Source organism: Oncorhynchus gorbuscha, linkage group LG05 (assembly GCF_021184085.1).
Source record: "Oncorhynchus gorbuscha isolate QuinsamMale2020 ecotype Even-year linkage group LG05, OgorEven_v1.0, whole genome shotgun sequence".
In the NCBI taxonomy this organism is placed as follows: Eukaryota; Metazoa; Chordata; class Actinopteri; order Salmoniformes; family Salmonidae; genus Oncorhynchus; species Oncorhynchus gorbuscha.
Window position 1 is genome coordinate 38,888,596 of NC_060177.1, and position 19,556 is coordinate 38,908,151.

The following is a 19,556-nucleotide window of genomic DNA, read 5'->3' on the forward strand; positions in this document are numbered from 1 at the left end:
AGGGTCCAGTATGCAGCTTGAAGGTTTAGAGGCCATGATTATTTTCATCATTGTGTCGAGAGATATAGTACTAAAACACTTGAGTGTCTCCCTTGTTCCTAGGTCCTGGCAGAGTTGTGCAGACTCAGGACAACAGAGCTTTGGAGGAATACGCAGATTTAAAGTCCATAAAGTCCATAATTTGATTTCTAATGATCATGATATTTTCCTCAAAGAAGTTCATGAATTGATCACTTCTGAAGTGAAAGCCATCCTCTCTTGGGGAATGCTGCTTTTTAGTTAGCTTTGCGACAGTATCAATGAAATTAATTTTGGATTGTTCTTATTGTCCTCCATTAAGTTGGAACAGGATGATCAAGCATCAGTGAGGGCTCTTCGATACTGCACGGTACTGTCTTTCCAAGCTAGTCGGAAGACTTCCAGTTTGGTGTAGCTCCATTTCCGTTCCAATTTTCTGGAAGCTTGCTTCAGAGCTCGGGTATTTTCTGTATACCAGGGAGCTAGTTTCTTATGAAAAATGTTTGTTTTTTTAGAATATACAGTGTGTCAGGTATGCGTAAATAGCTGTAAGGGAGTCAGGTGCAGGAGAGCAGATATTGGGTAGCAAACGGAGCCTTTTATTTAGGCGAACCAAAAGCACACAGCACAATGAACACGAAATAACAACACGGGTTAACATAACCCAGCGCAATAGACTAACATGCGCATACAATAAAACAGAATAAACAATACCACACAAAGACATGGGGGAACAGAGGGTTAAATACACAACACATAATGAGGGGAATGAGAACCAGGTGTGTGAGAAAACAAGTCAGTTAAAAACAAATTCTTATTTTCAATGACAGCCTAGGAACAGTGGGTTAACTGCCTGTTCAGGGGCAGAACAACAGATTTGTACCTTGTTAGCTCGGGGGTTTGGACTTGCAACCTTCCGGTCACTAGTCCAAGTCTCTAACTACTAGCTCCAACCAACATCTCTAATCTTGTGTCAATAATTGGACTCCAGGTTAGCTGACTCCTGACTCCAATTAGCTTTTGGAGAAGTCATTAGCCAAGGGGTTCACATACATTTTCCAACCTACAATGTGGATGTTTAAATTATGTATTCAATATAGACAATAAAAATACAATAATTTGTGTGTTATTAGTTTAAGCACACTATGTTTGTCTATTGTTGTGACTTACATGAAGATCAGATCACATTTGATGACAAATTTATTCAGAAATCCAGGTAATTCCAAAGGGTTCACATACTTTTCTTGCCAATATATGTGTGAGGACTGATGACAGGTGCCAGTTTTGTATTTCCTATCTTATTAAATGGGAGGAACTGAAGCAAATGCTCCTGTCATTTAATCATCTTGTAATATTTTTGGTAGCCTCCATTATTTCTCTCTCATTAGCTTCTCTAACCACTTTGAACAACATATTGTAATGAAAATAGTAGGGAGAGTGAGCTCGCCCGAAGCAGTGGTGTGTGGATCCTCAATCTTCTAGCCCGTAGCCCAGCGTGGCATCAACTGTGCCACAAAACCATGTTCAAGTGGCAGAGTCCATATCCTTGCTTAGAAACACAGGGTTGGTACACTATTGCCAAGGCAGTTATTGTTGTCATAATCATTATAAAGTTAATTCGACAAAGGGGGAGGGTAATGTAATTTTGTTCAAGTACAAGGGGTGAAAATATTTTTTATGTTGGGCAAGGGGTAAAAATTCATGACAACTTCAGTTGGACCCCTCTTCTCCTAATCATTTTCGAATGTCCCTAACTCAACCAGATATATTCTGTCAAGTATCGCAATCTTTTCTCTCTCTTGCTCTGTCTTTCCCTATAATACACACACACACACCTTCCTTTGGATGATATACATTGCATTCGGAAAGTATTCAGACCCCTTGAACTTTTGGGCATTTTGTTACGTTATAGCCTAAAATAGATTTTGTTTTTATCCTCATCAATCTACAGATAATACACCATAATTACAAAGTGAAAACAAGGTTTAAAAAATGTTTGAGAAATGTAATAAAAAAATAAAACAGAAATACCTTATTTACATAAGTATTCAGACCCTTTACTATGAGACTCGAAATTGAGCCTAGGTGCATCCTGTTTCCATTGATCATTTACATTTTACATTACATTTAAGTCATTTAGCAGACGCTCTTATCCAGAGCGACTTACAAATTGGTGCATTCACCTTATGACATCCAGTGATCATTCTTGAGATGTTTCTACAACTTGATTGGAGTCCACCTGTGGTAAATTCAATTGATTGGACATGATTTGGAAAGGCACACACCTGTCTATATAATGTCTCAGAGTTGAAAGTGCATGTCAGAGCAAAAACCAAGCCATGAGGTCGAAGGAATTGTCCGTAGAGCCCAGAGACAGGATTGTGTTGAGGCACAGATCTGGAGAAGGGTACTAAAACATTTCTGAAGCATTCTCCATCATTCTAAAATGGAAGAAGTTTGGATCCACCAAGAATCTTCCTAGAGCTGGCCAAACTGAGCAATCAGGGGAGAAGGGCCTTGTTCAGGGAGGTGACCAAGAACCCGATATTCACACTGGCAGAGCTCCAGAGTTCTTCCAAGGAGATGGGAGAACCTTTCAAAAAGACAACCATCTATCCATCAATCCACCAATCAGGACTTTGTGGTAGGGTGGCCAGATGCAAGCCACTTCTCAGTAAAAGGTACATGACAGCCCGCTTGGAGCTTGCCAAAAGGCACCTAAAGGACTGTCAGACCATGAGAAAAAAGATTCTCTGGTCTGTTGAAACCAAGATTGAACTCTTTGGCCTGAATGCAAAGCATCATGCCTGGAGGAAACCTGGCACATTCCTTACGGTGAAGCATGGTGGTTTCAGCATCATGCTGTGGGGATGTTTTTCAGCGGCAGGGACTGGGAGACTAGTCAGGATTGAGGCAAAGATGAACGGAGCAAAGTACAGAGAGATCCTTAATGAAAAAAACCTGCTCCAGAGCACTCAGGACCTCATACTGGGAACAACAGGACAATGACCCTAAGCACACAGCCAAGACAACGCAGGAGTGGCTTTGGGACAAGTTTCTGAATGAGTGACCCAATCGAACATCTCTGGAGAGACTTGAAAATAGCTGTGCAGCGACGCTCCCCATCCAACCTGACAGAGGTTAAGAGGATCTGCAGAGAAGAATGGGAGAAACTCCCAATACAGGTGTGACAAGCTTGTTTTTATTTTATTTTTTATTTTACCTTTACTTAACTAGGCAAGTCAGTTAAGAACTTAAGAACAAATTCTTATTTTCAATGACGGCCTAGGAACAGTGGTTAACTGCCTGTTCAGGGGCAGAACGACAGATTTGTACCTTGTCAGCTCAGGGGTTTGAACTTGCAACCTTTCAGTATTCAATATTTTAGAATAAGGCTGTAACGTAACAAAATTTGGAAAAAGTCAAGGGGTCTGAATAATTTCCGAATGCACTGTAAATACACATACAGTAGGTCAAGGTGAACAACTGAATGTGGCAAGTGGCCATCATTGAATAGCCTATAATAACATGGCATTCCATCCTGACTACTAAGCTACTATTATCTGTATCCCAAGTTGAAGTAGGACTTTAAAAAAATGCTTCTAATTCTATTTTCTTTAGGCAGAGACACCAAGGCCCTTTTTACTCTTTAAAGATTCATAATAGATTTTTAACAGACAGAAGGAGATTTAATTTTACATGAGCCAAGAAATTTCCTGGCCGACGGGCACAGGGGGAAAAAAAGGCGCCAAATGTCAACCGGCAGAGAAAGGAATCTTTCTGAGATTTGTTGACAATGTCAACGTCAGGGACAGGAAAGAGGAAAAACAAAAGGAACCAAAAATAGCCTGTAAAGATAGCTGTATACACTGAGTGTACCAAACATTAGGAACACCGTCCTTATATTGAGTCATCTACACTGATTCAAGTGGATTGAATAAGTATCATCAATAAGGGATCATAGCTGTCAGCTGGATTCACCTGGTCAGTCTATGTCATGGAATGAGCAGGTGTCCGTAATGTTTTGTACACTCAGTGTAAATCCATATGTACACATATCTAGCCTATACATACATGTCTCTGTCTGTAACAGGAAAGGGCAAATCAGGTATTTTGGTATTTATTTTATTAGGATCCCCATTAGCTGTTGCAAAAGCAGGAGATACTCTTCCCGGGGTCCACACAAAACATGAAACATGACATGATACAGAACATTAATAAACAAGAACAGCTCAAAGACAGAACCACAATCAATTAAAAAATCCATTAAAAAAAGCCTACAAATCAATACCGGTCATGTGGTTAGACATTTGAATGAGTGCAGTGGTCACATCACCAGGACTACCATGCATTGATATCCCACAGAAGTCTATTGTGTGTTTATCCTCTGGCCCCACATTGTCCACGTTTTGACACTTGCATCTGTTATTGTCACTCTGGTGGATGGGTAAAGATGACTCTATCGATAACATGCCCACTCTCCCCTGTCAAACCATGGGACGTGGGTAAATCAACAAAGCAGCGATGCTTCAGGTGATAAACGGTGCGATTGAATGTCTTTGACCTCCTGACTCCATGTCTTGACAGGCCATGGGCGATAACCTCATGTGCTGTTTCAATGTGTGATCTTATTGTGTTGTTGTTTTTGCTGATTATCCTGACAAGCTAAAGTGACTGGGTGTTTTGAATACACGTTTTTGAATACAAGCGTGGTGTTATTATAACAATAATAATAACAATAATAATATAACCAGGATGTTGTCCTTTAAAAAAAAATATACATATTGTGTTGCTAAGGCAACTCTGCATTTTCTGCTCTGTTGCTAGGAAGGCAGTTGCAGCTCTCTATCTCTCCTCTCATCCCTCACCATCCCTGTTTATTGTGTCTCACATCTCATCCACTGTCTGGGTGGATTTGACTGTCCGTCCCCCCCCGCCCCCTCATTTGCTATGGTAGAGTACACACACACATTAGGTGGCCATGGAGTGAAAGGAGGATAAGATGAGGGAGGTTGTGACAAGTGTTTACTGCCAAGTCAAAGTTCAATAGGTGCCTTTCATTCCCCACTAATTCCAGCTCTCGTGGCATATAAACTTTAGCAAATGAGCATGCCACGCTAGTCACACTGTCTGTGTGCCTTAAGTATATCGACTGGAAGGTTCAAGCTGCAGATGTGGCAGGTAAAGAAAGGGTATATAACTGTATTACTGGTAGCCTGGTAGGCCTACTGTGGTGTTGGTGGGGCTGTATTGCTTGGACCACAGCATTGCTGCTTGTAGATGTTTTTTTTTCTTTCTGGATGTTATAGAGGTGAAAAGGTGTCTGAGAATTGAACAGCTTGATTGAATGTGGCTGTGACTGACGTGGTGGCCTTCTGTTTTGGGAGTATGAGCATACAGGTTGGAGTTATCACCTTTGTGCCCAATCGCATTTGGAGTCAGGCTGGGGAAAGAGGATTCAACAAAAAAATATATTTATATAAAAACTGTATCAAAGCCCCATCCATGTTTTTTTTTAAACACAGCAATGAAACTGAAAGCAACATAATTACCTGAATATCTTTCCTTCCCTCTCCGTTTCTCTCGTCACCTTGCTTGGGCGCATCTGTCGCCTTGCATTACATGAATGAAAAATGTAATGCAAGCGCATGCGGGCTGCGTCCCTCTCTGTGTCACCCACCGCCATCCCACGCCATTGAGTGGGAGGACACCCACCTCTCCGACTCGAGTGAAAGGGTCAATCACTCATGCATGGCCTCCTGTTTTCGTGCCCGCGCACTGCCATGCTGGTCACGCTCTCCCTTCTCTCTTTATCTTATCTCATTCGTTGCGCGCACTCCTCGCCCAGGACTCCTAACTGCCTGCCACCCTCCGTTCCTTTTCTCCCCCTCTCCTCCGCGCCAAGCCACGCTTTCATCATCATTTATTTAGTCGGTAATGCTGCTTCTATCCGACGTCACGCTTCGACTTCGTCGCCATCTCCGGCCTCCGCTTGTCGCTCCCCGGAGTGGTTTTCGGCCGCAGAGGAGAGGAGCGTCGGCTTTTCTGGAGATGCGGGCGCGGGACTGCCACTGCCAGCGTTGTCATGCACTTCATTTGAGCTAAAAGGGGCCGAAGCAAGGAGCCCCTCCTTCGGGGGCTGCCCAGAGTAGCTTACGGCGATGAACCTGCACTCAGGGCGGGCGGCTGTGGCCGTGATGCGGATGATGGGCTGTAATAACGGGCGCTTTGCGCGGCATTTTCTCCACAGCGACTGCGTGGTCGAGGAGAAGACGGTGGTCTTGACCAAGAAGGAGAATGAAGGCTTCGGCTTCGTGCTGCGAGGGGCCAAAGGTAAGATGCTACCCTGGTCTCTCCCCCCTTCTCCATATCCCTTTCTCATGGTTACGGTATATGTAGGCACTGCACATTAAACACGATAATAACAGCCTATGTATCTTATATGTCTATATGATAAAACTTTAAAGATATTAACATTGTACTTCCCACCTGAAGTAACCAAAGGAACCCCTCCACTCTGTATGTCAGTTGCCTGTAGCCTACTGTATAATGTAAACGACTTATGAGTATATATGAGTCTGTCTGTCTGTCTGTCTGTCTGTCTGTCTGTCTGTCTGTCTGTCTGCCTGCCTGCCTGCCTGCCTGCCTGCCTGCCTGCCTGCCTGCCTGCCTGCCTGCCTGCCTGCCTGCCTGCCTGCCTGCCTGCCTGCCTGCCTGCCTGCCTGCCTGCCTGCCTGCCTGCCTGCCTGCCTGCCTGCCTGCCTGCCTGCCTGCCTGCCTGCCTGCCTGCCTGCCTGCCTGCCTGCCTGCCTGCCTGCCTGCCTGCCTGCCTGCCTGCCTGCCTGCCTGCCTGCCTGCCTGCCTGCCTGCCTGCCTGCCTGCCTGCCTGCCTGCCTGCCTGCCTGCCTGCCTGCCTGCCTGCCTGCCTGCCTGCCTGCCTGCCTGCCTGCCTGCCTGTCTGTCTGTCTGTCTGTCTGTCTGTCTGTCTGTCTGTCTGTCTGTCTGTCTGTCAATGTCTAGCCAGCCAGACACCATCATAACTGAAGTAGAAACACACACACACACACACACACACACACACACACACACACACACACACACACACACACACACACACACACACAGAGGGATAGAATGTTTGCAAAAAAAGCATAATCACACTTACACACACACACACACAAAGACTAACTGCACCTCTGTCCACCTCTCTAGAACAGAGGCCCTCATGGGTCCAAATTGTTGGACCTGTTCCGAAATGGACCTGGGGCTTTCCCATCTGGACATGATTTGCATAAATTCATTTTTTAAATATAGAGACCTGTTCCGAACGGACCCGAGGACAACTAGATCTGTTCCGTATAGACCTGGTCGGATCCAGACCCGATCCGAGTGAGAGAAGCGGTAGAAGAGTCCATTTTTAAACTTCTTTATTATCTAGAGTTGATCAAGTGTAAGGAAGAGGGGGTAGAGAGAGGTGAGGCTATAGCAGGGGCCATACTGTGTGTGTAGGCTACTTTGAGTGTGAGTGAGTGACACGGGAGGAGGGAGGGAGAGACAGCAACCAAGCAAGCCGATGCGCTATATTAAACTAATAGCTGCCATAGCTAAGTTATTTATCATCCATTATGATTCTGAGTACCTGTCATGACTGAATCTAGTTAAGCTTGCTAGCTAGCTAGCGCTGGCTAATTGAGGAAGTAAGTGCTTTCTCATCTTACACAGTTACAAACAACAACAACTCCATTCAGAATATAAAGTAGCAGCCTACCTGTTGGCTCTTGGTAATTGTAGCCTATTCTTCTCCTTTAACTTTTAATTCCATCACTTTAATTGCATCTTTCATTGAGTAAGTAATCCTTCTCACCCCCCCCCCTTAAAAGATTTAGATGCACTATTGTAAAGTGGCTGCTCCACTGGATGTCATAAGGTGAACGCACCAATTAGTAAGTCGCTCTGGATAAGAGCGTCTGCTAAATGACTTAAATGTAAATGTAAATGTAATGATTAACATCTAACTTTTGCCCCATACGGAGGCTCTATGACTGTAGCCTATTTTTTATTTTATTATTTTTCATTGAACTTTTATTTAACTAGGCAAGTCAGTTAAGAACAAATTCTTATTCACAATGACGGCCTACCAAAATGCAAAAGGCCTCCTGCGGGGACGGAGGCCTTTTTATTTTATTTAAAAATAAATGTAATAAAAACTATAGGACAAAACACGCATCATGACAAGAGAAACAACACAACACTACATAAACAGATACCTAAAGACAACAACATAGCAAGATAGCAACACATGACAGCACAGCATGGTAGCAACACAACATGACCACAACATGGTAGCAACACAACATGGTAGTAGGACAAAACAGGGTACAAACATTATTGGGCACAGACAATAGCACAAAAGGCAAGAAGGTAGAGACAACAATACATCATGCAAAGCAGCCACAACTGTCAGTAAAAGTGTCCATGATTGAGTCTTTGAATTAAGAGATTGAGATGAAACTGTCCAGTTTGAGTATTTGTTGCAGCTCGTTCCAGTCGCTAGCTGCAGCGAACTGAAAAGACGAGTGACCCAGGGATGGGTGTGCTTTGGGGACATTTAACAGAATGTGACTGGCAGAAAGGGTGTTGTATGTGGAAGATGAGGGCTGCAGTAGATATCTCAGATAGGGGGGTGTGAGGCCTAATAGGGATTTATAAATAAGCATCAACCACTGTGTTTTACGACGGGTGTACAGAGATAACCAGTTTACAGAAGAGTATAGAGTGCAGTGATGTGTCCCATAAGGAGCATTGGTGGCCAATCTAATGGCCAAATTGTAAAGAACATCTAGCCGCTTGAGAGCACCCTTACCTGCCGATTTATAAATTAAGTCTCCGTAATCTAGCATGGGTAGGATAGTCATCTGAATCAGGGTTAGTTTGGCAGCTGGGGTGAAAAAGTAGCGATTACGATAGAGGAAACCAAGTCTAGATTTGAATTTAGCCTGAAACTTTAATATGTGCTGAAAGAAGGACAATGTACCATCTAGCAATACTCCCAAGTACTTGTATGAGGTGACTACCTAAAGCTCTAAACCCTCAGAGGTAGTAATCACACCTGTGGGGAGAGGGGCATTCTTCTTACCAAACCACATGAACTTTGTTTTGGAGGTGTTTAGAACAAGTTTAAGGGAAGAGAAAGCTTGTTGGACACTAAGAAAGCTTTGTTGTAGAGCGTTTAACACAAAATCCTGGGGAGGGGCCAGCTAAGTATAAGACTGTATCATCTGCATATAAATGGATGAGAGAGCTTCCTACTGCCTGAGCTATGATGTTGATGTAAATTGATAAGAGCGTGGGGCCTAGGATCGAGCCTTGGTGTACAGCCTTGGTGACAGGCAGTGGCTGAGACAGCAGATGTTCTGACTTTATACACTGCACTCCTTGAGAGAGGTTGTAAGCAAACCAGGCCAAAGCTTCTCAGAGAGCTTCTCGTAGCCGGCCCACAAGAATGGAATGGTCTACCGTATCAAAAACTTTGGCCAAGTCAATAAAAATAGCAGCACAACATTGCTTAGAATCAAGGGCAATGGTGACATCATTGACATTTTAAGGTTACAGTGATACATCCATAACCTGAGCGAAAACCAGATTGCATACTAGAGAGAATACTATAGACATCAAGATGAGTTTTTCCAAAACTTTTGATAAACCGGGCAAACACAACAGTTAGGAGGATCTCCCCCTTTAAATAAATACATTACTATTATTAAATAAATAATTATAATTATTTATTCAATAAATAAAAAATAAATAAATAAATAAAGGACAAACCGTGGCTGCCTTCCAAGCAATGGGAACCTCCCCAGAGAGGAGAGACAGGTTAAAAAGGTCAGAGATGGGCTTGGCGATTATAGGGGCAGCAACCTTAAAGAGGACTGGGTCTTAACCATCTGACCCATGTGTTTTTTTTGTGGTCAAGTTTAAGGAGCTCCTTTAGCACCTCGGACTTAGTGACCGCCTGCAGGGAGAAACTTTGTGGCGGGGCAGGGGTAAAAGAAGGAGGAGCATCGGGGCTTGTCGCATTTGAAGGGTTGGGAGATGAGGAAATGTTGGACAGGCAAGGAGTCATGGCTTACTCAAATAGGAATCCTGACTTAATGAAGTGGTGATTAAAAAGACTCTGGGTTAGAGCCCAGGCTCTGTCGCAGACGGCCGCGACCGGGAGGCCCATGGGGCGGCGCATAATTGGCCCAGTGTCATCCGGGTTAGGGAGGGTTTGCCCGGCAGGGATATCCCTGTCTCATCGCGCACTAGCGACTCCTGTGTCGGGTCAGGCGTGGTGCACGCTGACTAGGTGCACGGTGTTTCCTCCGACACATTGGTGCGGCTGTCTTCCGGGTTGGATGCGCACTGTGTTAAGAAGCAGTGCGGCTTGGTTGGGTTGTGTTTCAGAGGACGCATGGCTCTCGACCTTCGCCTCTCCCGAGTCCGTACGGGATATGCAGCAATGAGACAAGACAGTACCTACTAACAATTGGATACCACGAAATTGGGGAGAAAAAGGGGGTACATTTTTTTTTAAAGAAGCTCAGCCATGTGCTTCTTGTTAGTAACAACCACATCAACTTGAAGGGACATGGGCAACGATGAGGAGGGGGGTTTATTCTCCAGGTCTTTAATTGTTTTCCAGAACTTCTTGGGGTTCGACCCACAGAGAGAGAACTGCTCCTTAAAGTAACTAACTTTGGCTAACTTCCGGATAGCCTGAGTGCACCTATTTCTTATTTCCCTGAACGAGAGCCAGTATGCGATTATGAGTGCCAAGCCTTTCGTCAAATGCAATTCTTGAGGTGGAGTAACTCTGCAAGATCACGGTCGAACCAGGGGCTGAACCTGTTATAAATTCAAATTTTCTTTATGCGGGCGTGTTTGTTAACAATATCACTGGGGGAAAAAAAGACGGTACAGGCGTCTTCGACAGAGGGGATCAAGCTGATTCTATACCAATTTACAGAGGCCTCTTATTGCCACTTTGAAGACTTATGATTGTCAAGCAATTGCTACACACGCCACTCTCGTGAAAAGCAAAGAGCAGAAGGATAGATTATAAAAATGTTCTCTCTCTCTCTCTACTGCAGCAGTCACGTTCGGATCTATATGGATCCTTCTGGACAAGTCAGTCAAAATGGCACATACCCGATACCCATAACAATCATATCAGATCCTACCCAGACCCTTGACATTATTTAGAAATCTGGATATCGGGTATTCGGGTACAGGTGGATCTGTGAAGACCGCTACTCTAGTGCACACACTCGCAAATGCACACACACTCACACATCAATATCAACCTGCGTGTAGGACATGTTGTCAGGACATTAGTGCGATTGTCCACACATCATTTGATATTACACCACCCATTTGATGCTGTCTAAAAATAGCCCACTGAGACGCTGTTTTGGTTTCTATGATGATTACAGCCATGTCCTAATCCACACTGTCAAACGCTGTGAGGTGGCATTTTCTTATTGGTCTGCACTTTTGAGGTACATTTTCTACTGTCTGGACATCCTTGTTTTTTAGGGGGGGGGGCAGACAGGGATAGAAGAAGAAAGTGACAGAGAGAGGAGGAGAACAATTTAGCCTAAAAAACAACAAGCCGAATGTACTAGAGTTGTTCTGACACTGCCATCACCCAAGGGAACTGAGCCAGCCCTCTTTATCCTCTGGCACTGTGTACTTCACACACACACTCTAATGCTCACAAACACACACAACGGAAACAATGCACCGACTCTCACATAACATCACAAATGAATGCTTGCGCATACATGCAGGCACACACACGCGCACACACGCACACAGTGCCTAGCATCTCTCATACAGTAAAAGGATGATGTATTAGAAGTGTCACTTGTCACCATTGGTTTCTGGCTGCCACGAGGACACCATGTGAATATCACTGGCCGGTGGAAGAGAGGAGAAGAGACGAGGTGGGAGAGGGGAAAGAGAGGGAAAGAGAGAGAGGGTGACAGGGGATAAGGGTGAAGAGAGGGAGATGGGGGAGACGAAATAGACAGCAGTATAGGAGATGGGAGAAAGATATCTTACTGCCCCTACCACCAGAGCAAACCTTGTGTCACACACACACACAGACATTAGGACAGCAGTAAACTAATCTGGCTGTGTTGATGACAGCACCGTGTCTGCAGCCTTCCACCTTATTGAATTGGCAATGACCTTTGTGGTTTTATTGGTGATTAATGGATTATCCCTGCTCGTCTGTCGGTTGTTTGTTTGTCTGCTGACCACAAAGTCAATGCTAAACCCTGTTTAAAATAAAGCCGTGTGTGTGTGTGTGTGTGTGTGTGTGTGTGTGTGTGTGTGTGTGTGTGTGTGTGTGTGTGTGTGTGTGTGTGTGTGTGTGTGTGTGTGTGTGTGTGTGTGTGTGTGTGTGTGTGTGTGTGTGTGTGTGTGTGTGTGTGCGTGTGTGCGTGTGTGCGTGTGTGTGTGTAGATCTGGAATGGGGCTAGATCTCCATAGACACCGGGTTGAGGAGGGGTGTGGTGTTCAGGATAAGGTGACCCACTTACCTTCTCTCTCTCTCTCTCTCTCTCTCTCTCTCTCTCTCTCTCTCTCTCTCTCTCTCTCTCTCTCTCTCTCTCTCTTTCTCTCCCATAGCGGACACGCCCATCGAGGAGTTTACTCCCACCCCTGCCTTCCCAGCCCTCCAATACCTGGAGTCAGTGGATGAGGGAGGAGTGGCCTGGCAGGCGGGGCTTAGGACCGGGGACTTCCTCATTGAGGTAAGTGTGCGTGTGCATGTATGCAGTTTTATGTGAGAGTGAGTGCATTGTGTGTCTGTGTGTGTGTTATTGTGCGATTGAGTGTATCATACTACTATTCACTTCCTGTCCCTAACAGAGTTCTTTCTTCCTGCTTCTAGAAGCAATGAGATTGGTTGTAGAGATCCATTTTGGGATGAGTGAGAGCTGACTGGTGATGATATCTGTTGGCGCTTGAGTTTTTGGTTCATCTTGATCTTAGGTCCCTCTTTCATTTACAGACTGCTATTTAACTGGTATTCATTTAAAAAGCACACGCTAGTATGATCATTATGTAATAATAATGTTACAATTAAATGTGTCTTTGGGATTATTACAACATAGCCCGGCTTTGCAGCTTTTGATACCAGGTAGTTACCACTTGTCCTGTTTCTGCCCAATGCATTGAGTTTCGGAGGGCTTTTGGATCAGACCAGTGATTCCCAAACTCTGGGTCAGGATCCACCACTAAGTCAAGGGTAGTCCCCTGTCTGGTGGCAGATGAACATGTGATTGTGTCCAGTTGCATTGGTTTGTTTATTTGTGGTGAAAGGCTTTAGGTGGGTCACAGCCAAGGATGTGGTGGGAAAAAGCTACATCCAGGTAGTGATAGCCAGCTTAGGTTAGCATCACACGATAACATGGCCTTCCTGAGACCTGAAGCACTGTTTTTTTGTGGGTACTTTTTGTGGTCTGTTTGTGTGTTCTGTTTTTTGGGGATATTGGTTATGATGGTGCTGTTTGAGAATTGTTATGAACATGGTTGTGAATCCCTGTTGGGCTGCGTTGCATACTGTATGTGTGTGTAACGAGTGCAAACAGTGCAATTGTAATCAGTGCACGTGCTGTGGTTGGGGTTTGTCTTGGCTCTTGCTAAATAGAGCATCTCTCCCTCTCTAATCTCCTCTCTCTCCCTCACTCCTCTCTCATGAGCTGTTACACACACTGCCCCTATCTTTCCCCTCATCTCTCTATTACAACATCTTAAACACAGATTACCCACTGGGCAAAAACTGGTTGAATCAATGTTATTTCCACATAATTTCAAACCCAACAATCAATGTTGCAGGGTAGCCTAGTGGTTAGATTGTTGGACTAGTAACCTAAAGGTTGCAAGTTCAAATCCCTGAGCTGACGAGGTACACATTTGTTGTTCTGCCCCTGAACCGGCAGTTAACCCACTGTTCCTAGTCTGTCATTGAAAATATGAATGTGTTCTTAATTAACTGACTTGCCTAGTTAAATAAATGTTGTATATATGAGAGGAACTAGTCATGATTTAACTAGTCATGATTCTGCAAAGTTGGTATTGAGGGGCCTCCTTTTCAGGCCATGGAGGAAATAGAAGATCAAGAATTTGCAACCCTGGTGTTGTTCATAAATATCCTATAGTTGGAGGGAGAAGGACTCATTTCAAGACTTTACTGCTTCCTGAGTTGTATTGAAAGAGAGGGAGATGAATTTGACAACCGTTTTTCAGGTTCTTCTCATATTTTTTACTGTTGTCAATGATTACTAATTGTTGATGTCTCTGCTGTTTTAATTGTTCTCATCATGTGCTTTTTGGGTCATGTATGTTCCGGTAACCATTTCTTCACTTGTCATACCAATAAAGTTGATTCAATTGTGTTGAGATGAGACAGAGTGGGAGGGATTAATCACTCAGGCTGTGACTGTTGGACGTGATAAAGCGTGAAATCTGTCTAAGTGTTCTGCCAATGTTATTGAACTTTGTTTCTGATGGGTTAGAGTGTAGGATGACTTGTCTCTGGTCTGTACTGTTTGTCTCTGTTGAGGTGGCCTTTGCCCCTTTCGTTGTCAGGGTCAAAGGTTAAAGGTGACAGTTTTACTGCAGGCTGCAGAGTTCGTCAAGCTGTTTTTGGAGATGAGGGATCTCCTCCCCTCCCCTCCTCTCCTCTCCTCCCCTCTCCTTACCTCTCATCTCCTCTCATCTCCTCACCTCTCATCTCCTCACCTCTCCTCTTGTCTCCTCGTCTCCTCTCATCTCCTATTAGACTGTCTGTAATGGCGAGACTCCTTGCGGTTAGAACACTGTTTATGTCTGACCTCTTGTTCCTCAGACACTGCAGTTTTTGGCAAATCTCTCCCAAAATCCAGATTCTATATGGAGTGGGCTGCGCTGCATTACTGTGCCCTTAGCTGATGGGCTGGACTGCATCTTAAATGGCTGTATAAGTCTTGAACAGTATGCACCATATACCAAAACACACTTTCTATCCCCAAAATGATTTGGCAGTTAATGCCAAAACATATTTGTCATTAAACTTCCAACTTCCGTCTCTAGTGGCTTACTAATGTTAAGTGGAGTGTATGGCCCAAAGTATGGAGTGATTTCAGTGCCAACAGAAATTTATTTCAATTCCATAATGCTGAATTTGAATTTAATTATTTTCGAATTTGTAATGCACAAATTTAATCATTGAATTCATAAATGTAACTTGTATTTCATGATTTGAAGCTAATTCGAATGAATATTGGATTCATTTTTTATTATTAAGTATTCAAATTCAATATTTATATATTCATTTTCGATATGGTAGATATTGTATTCAGTGACTGTGAATCAAGTTTACAAAATATAATTTAACCTGTTGCGACGAGCAATCCCGTATCCGGGATCCTATTTATAGCCTCAAGCTCATTACCATAACGCAACGTTAACTATTCATGAAAATCGCAAATGAAATTAAATAAATATATTTGCTCTCAAGCTTAGCCTTTTGTTAACAACACTGTCATCTCAGATTTTCAAAATATGCTTTTGAACCATAGCTAAACAAGCATTTTTGTAAGAGTATTGATAGCCTAACATAGCATTAAACCTATCATTCAGCATGCAACATTTTCACAAAAACAAGAAAAGCATTCAAATAAAATAATTCACCTACACAAAAAGATTATTTGTGTAGGACAAATCGCTCCGTTTTGTTCATCACGTTTGGGTAAGAAAAACCCCGAAAATTAAGTTATTACAACGCAAACTTTTTTCCAAATTAACTCCATAATATCGACAGAAACATGGCAAACATTTTTTAGAATCAATCCTCAAGGTGTTTTTCACATATCTATCGACGATAAATCATTCGTGGCAGTTTGGTTTCTCTTCTGAAGAAAATGGAACGCGCATGGACCTGGAGATTACGCAATAATTTTGACGGAGGACCCCGGGCGGACACCTGGTAAATGTAGTCTCTTATGGTCAATCTTCCAATGTTATGCCTACAAATACGTCACAATGCTGCAGACACCTTGGGGAAACGACAGAAACTACAGGCTCATTCCTGGCGCATTCACAGCCATATAAGGAGACATTGGAACACAGGGCATTCAAAATCTGGACCATTTCCTGTATGAAATTTCATCTTAGTTTCGCCTGTAGCATTAGTTCTGGGGCACTCACAGATAATATCTTTGCAGTTTTGGAAAGGTCAGAGTTTTTTCTTTCCAAAGCGGTCAATTACATGCATAGTCGAGCATCTTTTCGTGACAAAATATCTTGTTTAAAACGGGAACGTTTTCTATCCAAAAATTAAAAGAGCGCCCCCTATCTCGAAGAAATTAATGTTTATCAAAGTTTCAAATATTCAACTTCTCAGATGTATTCAGATTAAGTTTTTAAATGCAGTTCTCCAAATTCAAATTCAAAACCAGAGACGACATCCTGCTACTTTGCCAGCCAGGAACGGTAGGGGAGAACAGATAGAAGAATCAAATGCTGTCTGTGGTAAACAGAAACTCCTGGTGGTTTCTGAAGCAAATGTACCCTTAACGGAGACTTGAAACTAACAGTAACACATTTCTAACTCAAACGATGTCAAACTAACACGTCTTCCACTCTCAGGCAAGGTTCTCATGACATAAGCACAGATCACCAAACCACACTCTTTTATTGTGTAACCTTGCTGTCACGTTGGTATAAAGGGTTGGGAGACAGGCGCAGGAATGTGTAATAGTTTTTTTTATTACACCCAATTTACGGCGTGCCGTGTAAAGTCACGGGGACAAAGACCAAACAAACACCATACAAAACACAGGGTTGAAACCCAAACAAAAGAGTGAGGAGGACCTCGAATAAATAACATAAGCGCACGATGATTAACACACGGGACAAGAACCGTAATCATCTACGCAATCCACAATGGCATGAAAGCCAAGACACACAGCACAGGTACACACACGCACCAACGGACATTGTAACAATAACCGACAGGACACTGGTAAACCAAGGGCACCCTTATACAATTACTAATCACTGGGAATAGGGGCCAGGTGTGCGTAATGAAAGTTCCGGAGGGATCCGTGACACTTGCTGGACATTGAATATTTGTATTAGTCTAGCAGGTGTGGATCTTTGAAACTCACTCAGCCTAAAGAGTCGCACCCTGCACAATATGAAGAAGGTATTTTTCAATAGCATGGTGGGTTGGAATGCTTTAGAAAGGTGACCATGTGTGTTTGTGAGGCAGAGGTCATGCGTTTGAGCCTCTGTTTTTGTATTTCTATTTATTAGGGATCCTCATTAGCACTTACATCACACATAAAACAAAAGATAGAACAGTACATCATATAACATTATTACACCACTACATATCTACAATACAAAATGTATAACACCACCATACAACAATATTACAATGTACGTGTGTGTAAAGTGCGTGTGCTAGAGTTTGTGTGCGTGTGTGTGTCTGTGTGTGTGTCTCTTCACAGTACCGCCTGTTCCATAAGGTGTACTTTTATCTGTTTAAAAAAAATCTGATTCTACTGCTTGCATCAGTTACCTGATGTGGAATAGAGTTCCATGTTGTCATGGCTCTATGTTGTACTGTGCGCCTCTTAAAGTCTGTTCTGGACTTGGGAATTGTTAAGAGACCTCTGGTGGCATGTTTTGTGGGGTATGTATGGGTGTCCGATAGACAGCCCGGTGCATTCAGTTTGTCAACACTTCTTACAAAAACACATTTCTCCTCCAATTTGAGCCGTGAGAGATTGACATACATATCATTGATGTTACTTCTCCGTGCAGATGTAAGGACCAGCCGTGTTGCCCTGTTCTGAGCCAATTGTAAGAGAGGCTTCCATTAAAGAACATCCTCTGTTTTCTGTTAGACAGGTAACTCTTTATCCACAATATAGCAGGGGGAGTAAACCCTTTACACATGTGTTTTTCCAGCAGCAGACTATGATCAACTATGAACTGAATCAGGGGGAAGCGGTACTCGTTAAGCAAGCAGTGTGTCTGTCCTTACATTAACCTCCATATAGGCTTCAGCTAAGTGGGCTAACACAGTCCTCGGACATACAGGAGACCTAGTTCAAACCCAGGAGGTCACAAAAGCAAGATTAAATAGGGAACGGGAAAGGCTATGACAGGGCTATTGATTTGTATATTCTTATCGGGGTCAAATTGCGTTTTATTTTTGTATCATACTCCCTTCCCACGTGTCCTATGTGGTCTGTGATCATAATAGAGGGGAATAGAAAGGACGTCCATGTCCTGAGTCTTCGCATTTAGGAGTGGGGTCATAATAACTTATAGCCAAAACAGTTCAAACGCTAGAGCCAAATTCATAGGAAGAAAATACGTTGGCTTCAGAAACCGCCAGAAGCTGTTAACCACAGAGAGCGTTTGATTCCATCTGTTCTCCACTAGCTTTCCTGGCTGGCAAAGTACCAGGATGTTGTCTTTGATTTTAAATCTGGACAGAGATTAGCCATTATACTGACCAAATACTCTAGTGGCAGCTCGAACAATGAAAATACACTTCATAAAAAAATGAAAGGCAGTCGAGCAGAGGCAAGATCAGGGGGGACCATTCTAGCCAATGAGAGGATAGATATATACATGTGTGAACAACAGGCGCAGCAGTGTCCACTAGTTACCACAGCCACAAAGTCAACATTGCTTTTTGGTTTTAATTTAAGTTTAGGGTTAGGCAATAGGTTAGCAGTGTGGTTAGGGTTAGATGTAATACAAATTCTAAATTATGGAATTAAAATACAATTTATGTTGGCACTGAAATCGCTCCATACAAGCCAAGCATTTTGGGTATACCTTACTGAAGGTGGCTGCCACAGCAGTGGTGCTGACAGGGCTAAGTAAGATGGTGGTGGTTCGCCCAAATAAAGATTGTTTGAAGATTGCTACACAACATGGTCATTTCTCAAATGTAGCAGCTCCCCCCCCCCCTCTCTCTCTCTCTCGTTCTCTCTCTTGTTCTCTCTCTCTGGTTCTCTCTCGTTCGCTCTCTCTTCCACTCTAATTCTCCCATAGCAGTCCAGGACACTGAATATGGTACAGTACAGTACACAGATGTTCTAACTGTATCTCTCTGCCTGTGTGTGTTTGAATAGAGATAGAGAGATGGGGAGGAAGACTGTAATATAACGCTCCTCTCTCCCGGGTCAGGAGAGTGCTGTGTGTGACCACTGTATGTATGCAAGGGCAGCTGCTACCCTCAACCCCCAGGTGTGTGCGTGTGCGTTTGTGTGTGTGTGTGTATGTGCGTGCGTGCGTGCGTCAGTCAGATCTCTTCACCACTGCTGCATATTCTGAGCATCTTACTGTCAACTCGGACCTCCTCTAGTGCCACACAAACACAGCTGACACAAGTACAAAGTCTCTTACTATACCATAATTCTACCAGTCATTTTAGCGCATTGCTAATAAACACTTTGCTGTGTGATGTTCTTGCACTGTGA

General features: G+C 43.5%; 1 protein-coding gene across 1 annotated transcript in view; it reads left to right on the top strand.

Moving 5' to 3' along the window:
• LOC124034872 (SH3 and multiple ankyrin repeat domains protein 2-like) overlaps positions 1-19,556 on the top strand; it is a 177,076-nt gene that overhangs the window by 100,856 nt on the left and 56,664 nt on the right. Inside the window, 2 exon segments of the mRNA XM_046348281.1 lie at positions 6,269-6,351; positions 12,694-12,818. Coding sequence (XP_046204237.1) covers positions 6,269-6,351; positions 12,694-12,818 — 208 coding nt within the window.